The sequence below is a fragment of the Diorhabda sublineata genome, chromosome 4 (assembly GCF_026230105.1).
Source record: "Diorhabda sublineata isolate icDioSubl1.1 chromosome 4, icDioSubl1.1, whole genome shotgun sequence".
NCBI lineage: Eukaryota > Metazoa > Arthropoda > Insecta > Coleoptera > Chrysomelidae > Diorhabda > Diorhabda sublineata.
Window position 1 is genome coordinate 34,337,144 of NC_079477.1, and position 9,955 is coordinate 34,347,098.

The 9,955-nt window shown below is 31.9% G+C and overlaps 1 protein-coding gene across 1 annotated transcript; it reads left to right on the forward strand.

Moving 5' to 3' along the window:
- The first annotated feature begins 361 nt into the window (after positions 1 to 361).
- Positions 362 to 7,414, forward strand: LOC130443179 (peptidoglycan recognition protein-like). The gene is made up of 4 exons (XM_056777687.1): positions 362 to 512; positions 2,521 to 2,738; positions 5,201 to 5,312; positions 6,981 to 7,414. Exons 1-4 carry the CDS (start codon positions 452 to 454, stop codon positions 7,166 to 7,168), a joined length of 579 nt encoding a protein of 192 aa, XP_056633665.1. The 5' UTR covers positions 362 to 451; the 3' UTR covers positions 7,169 to 7,414.
- Positions 7,415 to 9,955: the final 2,541 nt, after the last annotated feature.

A 9,955-nucleotide genomic window follows, 5' to 3' on the forward strand; every position in this document is an offset into this window, starting at 1 on the left:
TGTGTCCTCAAGATAAAAATTATAAAAAATAACAAGTAAAGAAATGATTTATGGAAAGAAGAATCTGTTACTGATTAAGAATATATTGGAAAGATTTCATTATAATTAATAACTTGACCACACCTTCTATACAGTTGAAATTTTAATGTGAAATTATTTATGGTACTGAATATTATTATTAATATAATTAATATTAATATTATTCGTCATTCAAGTGCGTAACGTTGAATATAAAATTTGTATAACGAGAAGTTAACTTTTGAACTCAAAAATTGAATTGAAAAAATGCACTACTCTATTCCATTTACAAATTGATAACCAGTGTAGAATTCAAATTAAGGTCATCTTATTTAAATTCTAGTTTGTATCGAAGTCTTGACCTTGATTGGAGTTAAGGGGAATTACCAACAAAATTCTATTTGTGAATATTGATGATAAAACTGCAGTAAAAATGAACCCGTTTGAAGTGATACTCATATTCATGTATATTCTTGACGTGCATTCGATAAACTGTGAGTAGAAATTCGTATTTTCGAATCATTCATATAAGCAAATTTTTTTTTTCAGATAATAGTTTTTAAGTATGTTATTCGAATATTTGAATTATTATCTTAATTTACTTCCATTTATTGATATACATTCTTCTTCCAAAATGTAGATGAATGCATTACCGCCGTACCTACCAAAGAATCTAATTGAAAGCATAAAAAACTTCAATTCACCATACAAATCGAACAGAATAATTAAAACAATTTTCTTGATGTCACTTTATATACAATTAACAATAACGTAAGAACAGAATGGTATATACGAAACCAACTTGGTTCTCAAGATATTTGAACTCCAATTCGTGTCATCCTAAGTCACAAAAAAGATCAGTGATAAAGTTTGGCTGATTGATCTATTCAACAGATCCTGAATTTAGATATTTAGCTATTTTTTTGCATTGGATATAGCTGCGCCGGGTAAAACATTATATTTCCACAATCGTTATTGAATATACATTGTAGAGTTAATTTTTATTTTTAAATGTATGCACCCCTGTTCGATAATGAATAACTACATAATCCCCAAGTTCCCCCAAGAATTTGTTTCTGGATCTGTTTCATCTGTTTCATCAATCTAGTATTAGAAAGCTGCTAAGAAGTTTTGCGATTAGAATACAATTAACAACAAAAAAATTTTTACTTCATCTTATGGACTAATGGATTTTGCGCACGCTTTGTAGATCTTTAACTGAGTTATTCTTTGGAATATCTCGAATGTTGTTACGAGTTACTATGAAAGTCTGTGTGAATACATGTTGGTTTTCGTTATTTGATTAATATTTATCATATTGGTTGGAACAAATTATCTAGGTACATATATAATAAAAAAGTAATGCATAACATAAACATGTTTAATTTCACGCTGATAAGTATGATAATTAATCTTACTAGAAGTGTTCTATTAGTCAATATACAAAACAACGATATATACGTATTTTTCATGAGTTTTTTAGTATAAATTTTGGTGTAAAAACCAATTATCTTGACTATGAATAGTCCCTCGAAAACTCGATTAATTTTTGTTTGTGTTCTGATTTCCATTAGCTGCTGTTTCATTTTATTGTGGATTTTATCAAAAACGTACAACGATGGTAAGTTTCTACTAATAAATTTAAGAAATAATGGCGATCTCTCTTTGAAAATGAATAGAACTAATTCATTTCAGAAATCATAAAAATCTATTAACACTTTAAAACAATGGACTGAGATTATAATAAAACATTAAATAACATAACACTAGGTACCTCGATAAGAAAAAAATATTTAAGAATGAATAAACATAAACAACAAATAAACAAACAACAATAAACATCTTGTATAAACGGATGTGTACAATCAATCTCTTTATTATTATAATTCACATTAAAGCTTTCCGAGAACATTATAAGTTATTTTCCTCGATACTTAATTCAACTAAATTTGGTGATTTGCCTTTTCAGGTAGAATTTTCTCAATTTTCCTATTTTCTAACAAACATATTGTCTTGAGATTTCACATAGTTTCTTGCTCTTTTTGACAATACATGATTCAACAAAAAATAGTTTCCGAGACCTGTTGTGGACAATTTGATACAAATTTTTATTTTTAAGCCACGTGGTGAGTTTTCTTCATACTTTTTGAATAATCTTGCTGACCACCTAAATTTTCAGAGCTGCAGGACTGAAGTTTCTTTTTAAAGGAAGCGATCGTGCCTTTTTTCTTTTTCGACTTGGAATAAATCTATTTTTTCAATTAAATCTTGTGAAAACTGTTTCTGCAGAAGCTTGGCAAAAATGTACCAAATTATTCTCACATTTCCTCCCATTACTTGTTAAGTGTTCTTTTGAAGTCTCCACAGAATATGGAAACATGCTTACAAACGCATTTTTTGCGGAGTGAGAGGCATTAAAGAACTTGAAATTGAAGCTATTCCAAATCAATTAATTCCGATTGTAAAATTGATCGTTATTTGAAGTATTTTTTTTTGTTTTAGGCGACAATTGCCCCCCTTTATACACAAGACAAGATTGGAATGCGAGTATGCCACGTGAGATTAAATCTTTGAGAGTAAATCCTCCACCATATATTGCAGTGCATCACTCCGCTACGCAATCTTGTCTAACAGTGTCAGCGTGTAAGAAATTAGTGAAAAGCATACAAAACTATCATATGATTGATAACGATTGGGAGGATATTGGCTACAACTTCTTAGTAAGTTTGAGAAGAAATATTTCGTATTGGTTCAGATTGGGTTGGGATTATTTTCAATTATCATAATTTTAAAAAAATATTCTGTTCTTCATTTTATTGTCTTTGATTCACGAAATATATTGTTCGGATAGAAATAAATTCACCTCCATTCAAGCTTCAATACATTGATTATAACAAACTTAGTGAATTTTCACATATTCAAGATGCGAAATCTTACAAAAAATGTGGTATATTGTATAGGTATCTTGATATAAAGATGGGATTCATTTTAGAAAAAGTTAGAATAATAGTATATGCGTTAAAAGCTATATGGATTATTTTAGTTTCATATTATTTGATGAAAGAGGCATCTCATCTTCCGAAGTACTATTTTGAAATAATAAAATCAGATATATTCTATATTTATTTTGAAATCCTGTATTTTGATTCACTTTTTTAAATAGATATGTTGATGATTTGTAATATTGTCCAATTGGCTTCTGAATTCCTGTCCACCTTCTGCTACTTTAATTCACAATTCACAGTCTTAACAATCATTCCAACATAGCCGTTCTGACATCAGTCGTTGTAGTGGCGTCCAGGTGTTTCTTCAATTAGAGAAGTATAACATTAGATACACGGTGTGAAAAATAGTCAAGTTGTTTCTAATCGTATCCTCTACATTCAAATGGGCATTATTGTGAAACAAAATTATTCTTTTACTCAGCATATCACGCCTTTTGATTTGATTAGCATCGCGAAATTCTCTCAAAACTTCACAATATGTTGTTAAATTTATTGTGTACGTGCGAAAGACTGCCATTAAACTTTTTTGTAATGTGGGAAGTTTAAGGATATTTTTTCCCATCAAAAAGCTAGATCAATTTATCTAAATCTACTTCCAAATTGCGCAACCATGTGAAAACTAAGGAGGACTTTTAAATTTAGGTTTTGATTGGACATTCAGGTGCAACAAAAGATGTCTGCAAAGATTCATTCAATAGAGATTTCTTTGGTCTTTGGTTTTATTCGCATTGATGCATCTAGCGAAGAGACGTATCTTAAGAGAGTGCATTTGCACATTTACAATTTCTTATTAAAAATGACTTTCTAATGCTACAAATGATTCTATTGATGATTCAAATGATGAAGAAAATACGAAATCAGATTAATCGAAATTCAAAAGGTAACTAAGAGAGTTCGCCAAGGGGTTCTAAACAGTATGAAAATATTGCCACCATCACCATAAGTGTGGAGTTTAGATGAAGATGTAGTCAAGGATGTAGAACCTACTATGACCAAGTATAACTCTCCAATTATTTGAAATTAATGCGTATTAGTCATTCGAAAACTTTGAAATGAAATTTCGTGTCACTTAAGAAAGGGACAAAGTAGTGTTTGGTCGGCTATTTGTCTGATGAACAGACGCATAAAACTTCCAACACCGACTTGTTGTGAGGTAGGGCTTGAAGATATGGGTTCAATATAATGGAAATTCATCGTCAACATAAACAAAGCAGTTATCAAGTATTTGGTAAGGCGCTGCAAGTGGCCGCAGGAAGCAGCACGACAGTGTTTCCTTATTAATTTTGAGGAAACGAATCATCTAATAGATTAGGGGTTGAGGAAGGTATTTTAGTTAAGGGTGTAGATAGATTACATACTACAAATCACGAATCGTACTCGCAGGTCATTTAGATCGCTGGTAAAATGAGATCCTTTTAATAGGTGATTGGATAGATAGTGGGTCGGATGTATGTTCTATACTTATGAGCTTTCATGGAATAAGATAGAGGGGAAGTTTCTTTCGCTGAGTATCTCGATTATATTAAATCATCCCCATACTATGTTCAAAGGGATATCAAGAAATGTTATCAGGAGCAAAAGTAGCAAACATCAAATCCGTTAATAAATAAAAGTGAAAAGAATAATCATCTACTTCTTTGACAACTACGGAAAAGTACACAAGAATCTCGTCCTACTTAGACGGAAGTAAATCAAGTATTCGTTTGGAAAGGGTCAACAGAGTGCTTACAGACATCTCGAAAAATTAACTGCTGCATTACGACAATTCACCACGCCAGTTTCCGTTGAATGTGACGCAGTTTCCAGGTTTCAGAATTATTCCAGTATTATGACAGTTACCCTATGCATCGGAAATATTTTGACTTTCTCATAATGAAAAACTTTTGTGAAATGAACACATTCAAAATTGACTGTTGTATTAGTGGAGAAGGGAGTTGAGACCACGAATAATCTTATGTTACATAATGTTTACAGAAACAGTCTCATTAATAACACTATATGAATGTGGTCCCTGGAAAAATCTAATATTTGAACTGGAATGCCATATATAAATCGATTTAATTTCATATTCTCTATATCTTTAATTTCGTAAACATTTAATATGTTGAATATTGGTATCATTGCAAAGCAAACGCGGCTTATTTCAGCCAAACCACTGTCATCATTTCAGTTTTCAGATTGGTGGTGATGGTAATATATACGAAGGAAGAGGATGGGGTATTCATGGCGCCCATTTGATTCCGTATAATGCGAGAAGTATTGGAATATGTCTATTGGGAAATTTTACAGGTATATCATACTCATTGCTTCACTTATACTTGTTTCTTTTTCTAATTTTTGTATGCTGAATATCTACATGTGTTTCAAACGTTAGTCGCCTCAAAGACCACAGCAACTAGCAACGTGAAACTAGCAATAAGGTATATATAGTTATTTCACATTGAAGTTAGATACTGTGGCAGCTGAATTCAAACGTGGCTGCATGAGTTTGATTGACGACGAGCATTCAACTCGACAAACAACGGTATCATATCACTTTTACTTGAAGTCTGTCGAAGTAAGGTCAGAGAGATAGAAGAAGCTGTTGCCATATGAATATTTCGTAGGCCTCATTGACACGTCTTAAGGAAAATTAGTTGTGTTTTTTGCATAGATTTATTATCAATATACTTCTGATACAAAAAACAGTCAAAACAATGGGCGAACTTGCTCCGAAAAAGTCAAAGACAATTTCATCGGCCGGAAAAATGATAGCGACGTCTTTGGTTAACCACTCACCATATTCACCTGATAAGGTTGCTATTGTCTGTTTTCTCTCTTTTCACCTTAAAATTTTATCACATACGTAAATGCCTATTTTGAAGAGACCTGCAGTTTCTTCCTACATCTTACCCGTCTTATTTTGTGTCGATCAAAACAATTCAATCTTTGATATCGATCTTATACAGCTTAGTAGTCACAGTGCAATGCAGTAGTTTTCAGCTTAATATTCATCTGCCTAAGAGATAGTTTCTTTACTCAGACACTAATTTTGTGCTGATCATCATACTTCCCAGTCACTTCGAAATGAGACAAGCTGTTTAAGCTGTACTGAAATCACATTTCGGATATTATATAAATAACTTATGACTTTGTCCTTCCAGTATCTTGCTAGCCAATTTCACACCTGTGATTTCTCTGAAGATAAATGGACTTGTGTGTTCTAGGAATAGGAATTTTGTTACTCACACAAGCATTTGACTTGAATTTCACAATCACAAGGATTCAGTGTTTTAGTTATAGGAGCAATTCATGTTGAGTCGTCGAAATTTGTGATACTTGGCTACACACTGTTTAAAATATCACTACACCCATACCCCCAATTACATTGTTTGACACACGCTGCGACAAGCAAGTTATCGTCTTTAGATACTGAAGGGTAGGCTTCTACTTTAGGTCTGCGAAGCCACAATAATAATAAAAATATCAAAGATCACCATATTGAAGAAATTAAAAGCGTTCGAAGTTCATAATATTAAATATGAACGAAACAACACTACAGCTATCAGTTTTCATTGACTCAAGCAATACAAGCTTGTTTTTATCCAATACTAACACTGTTTACTATAGCACTATACCAATGCAGGTAAGAGATGAGCTGTTTATCATCTCTGAAGATGATAGCTTGGTTGTAGAAACGCGCGTCATACAGTATAATCGTGAGTATTGTTGAAGTTGCGGCGTAAACATTATATTAAGTATGAATATCATCAACGGTTCCAGAAATTCCAACTTAGTTATACTATAATGTAGTGAAATGCTTCTTTTCAGTTGAATTCTACACAATAATTCCTCTCACATAATTCTATTTATTTCTCTAAAATTCTGACCAATTTGTTTTTGTATAATATTATGACTGAGTTGTCTAATATACGATTGGAATAATCGCCGTAGTCTCTTATCTATTGCAATTTTCAGATGAAGAACCACCAAATATCCAAATTCAAGCTCTAAAGCAACTAATACGTTGTGCCGAAAATACAAAGAAGGTAACAAATGATTACCATCTGATAGGGCATTCCCAAGGAAGTGCGACGTTGTGCCCAGGAAAATTTGTTCTCAACATAATAAAAGGATGGCCACACTTTGATACAAATCCTCAATAAAAATAAAACATTTTTGATTCTGATCTCGTTTTAGAAACAATGGACACGGCACAATGAATTTGGATTATTAAAAGTGATTAAGATGGTTACTATGTAGAGTATGAGATAAATATTATTATAAGAAAATATATTTGTTCTGATAAATATTCATGACATTCAATTTTCTTGTTTAACCTAATATTGAGAAATGCATTTTAGTTGGAATTTATACAATTATATTTATTAAGAAATAAACTATCGACTGGTTAATTTGATAACTTTTGCAAACGTTGAAAAATTAGATGGTTATATTAAAAAAAACATGGCTTGAAAGGAGAGTATGTTTAAAAATAGAGATGATTATGGAAAAAAGTCTTGTTCCAATATTAGGTGGGTAGGAACCAAAATCAATATCTCAATATTTATTTCACGAGTCATTTAAATATACATTTTTGAGACTTATAAATTCAATGTTTGTGTTGAACGATAATTAAATTCAAGAACAGGCCAGTACCTAAGCTAATTAATATAAATATTCTGAAAATATTTTTATAATTTCATACATGTTTTTATATTGTACTTGGCTATGATTTCTCAGAGGATAAATACAAAAATTTGAGCCCCTAATATTAATACTAAGTTCTCAATCGAGGTGTGAAGATTTCCGTTTGAAAAACAGAGAAACTAGTTTTTTTTATTTTTAAAGCTCAGTGGTATTTCATAGCATCGCGTCCACCAAGGACCACCAGTGCGGCCAAGCCGTTACTTGAACTGACCTCTAGACTTAATTTCCCCATGAATTTAACGTGTTTTCTCATTTATCTTGTAAACGACAAGAGCTACAGAAAATATAAATAATAAACTTGTAGGAAATTCAGTTTTCTATATAAAAGGTCCTCAGCACCAGATAAAATCAATATTTTCCAGGAATATTCAATAATAAATTTCTTGTAATTTCGAATTTTCACGTCAAATTATGGAAAATAATTTTTTTATTATCCATCACTTCTTCCTTACATAATTACTTTTCTTAAAAGAATGGAACAATAAAAAAATATAGTACGAAACAGTTGAGAAAAGACGTCTTGATTTTAGGAAATTTAAAAACATAAACATACTGTAAACTATGTCATATGGGTTGTACTTGTTACTTTATATGTATGTATTAGTAAGATATGATCATCTGTAGGGATTGGAAGATTACCTCAGCAGTCTCAATTTGAATTGACTTAATCTGCTAAAGTAAAAATCTTCTTACTATAAACTAGTGATAATAATTTCTAATATGGGTCAAATCTGACTTCAAAATATTTTGTAGACCACTTGACTACCATTTAACCTAAATAACTGCGTATATTTTTTGTTTGGCATTTGTTAAATCATTAAAATATTCCACAATACATATTTCATTATTATTTATCATATTCTGTTCACAATATTTCTGGCATGAATATTTATGATTAAACAGTACTTCACCACAACAATATTTAAACCAAAATAGATTTATGTTAGTATCTAAAGTTGATTGCCGTCATGGAAGCAGTCAAGATTCCACGTGGTGGCCCATTCAGCTTCAGAAAATTATGATGAGGAAACAGTTTGTGTTTACAAGGAAACCCTGAATTCAGTTATGGCGAGATTCATCTAATAAAACCCTCTCTCACATTCACTGGAATCGTCTTAATCACAGTTGTTAATAGAAGCAAGTTCCTGGGATACTTTGTTTTATTTGCACGATTTTCATAAATGTGCTCACTGTGGTCAAAAACACACTCACGGAACGCATTGCCTCTGGTTTGTTCAATTGAAAGCGAACTGCTAAAAACTCAACATCTTTTTTCCCAAAAGTATTGTCTCCAATGTTGTTGGGCCACGTGCTTGGATCAATTATACGGGCTGAACTAGCCAAAGTTGTATCTTAACTATTTCAAATTTTGTTCTCAATCTCTCCTTTCAGTTTAACGTGGAAAACTACATGATAACTTGGCGGTTCATTACTTTTTTTATAACGTTTGATTATCATACATAGTTTGTTGTTAACAGACCTAATTGCTTGCTCATAAAATATACCCGGTTTGTCTTACGTGTTGCAGTTCTTCATTCACTTGCACAGTTCTTGCAGTGCATCATACATTACAGCCAAATCTAAAACAAAAGCGGACGATGATAGTTTCCTGAGTAGACCTTCGTACTTACATCTCTTACAAAATATCATGTATTTTGTCTCCTTCAACTGCTATAACATGGTTCGCTAGAATTTCAAAATTCTGCCAAATTACTGGAACTGTGTGAAAGCTGGAGGCTACTCAACGTGTGTCAAATGTAGCCGGCATTCTTTGGCATGGTACAGAATCTTCAGTGCCAAACTGTGATAGAGGGAAACTTGCTTTTAACAATGCACTTACACCAGACTTCCGGTCAAGCATCACTGTTACCCCACAATATCATCCAAGCATTTAATGGTAACCTCATTAATTCCAAGAGATGTTACATTTTCAAGTTCAATGAGGTTCAAAATAAATTAATTTCATATCCAACTCTCTCAAGCAAATTCCAAAAAAAAATTAGAGTTGATTCAAGAATAATTATAACAAATTTATCTGTTGATCTAGTCATTCCCAGCACAATATACTTTCTCATTTTTGCACTAATGTCCATTAAGCTCTTGAACATGGATTCCTGACTCAAATTCATAAAAAGATTGATTCTGTTTCACAATCTTATAAGCAATTCAGAGAATCCTCACTGTTACTTCTTTCTCTTTCGAAGCAGTTTTCAAACACACGTTTTTTTGGGACTCTGCGACAA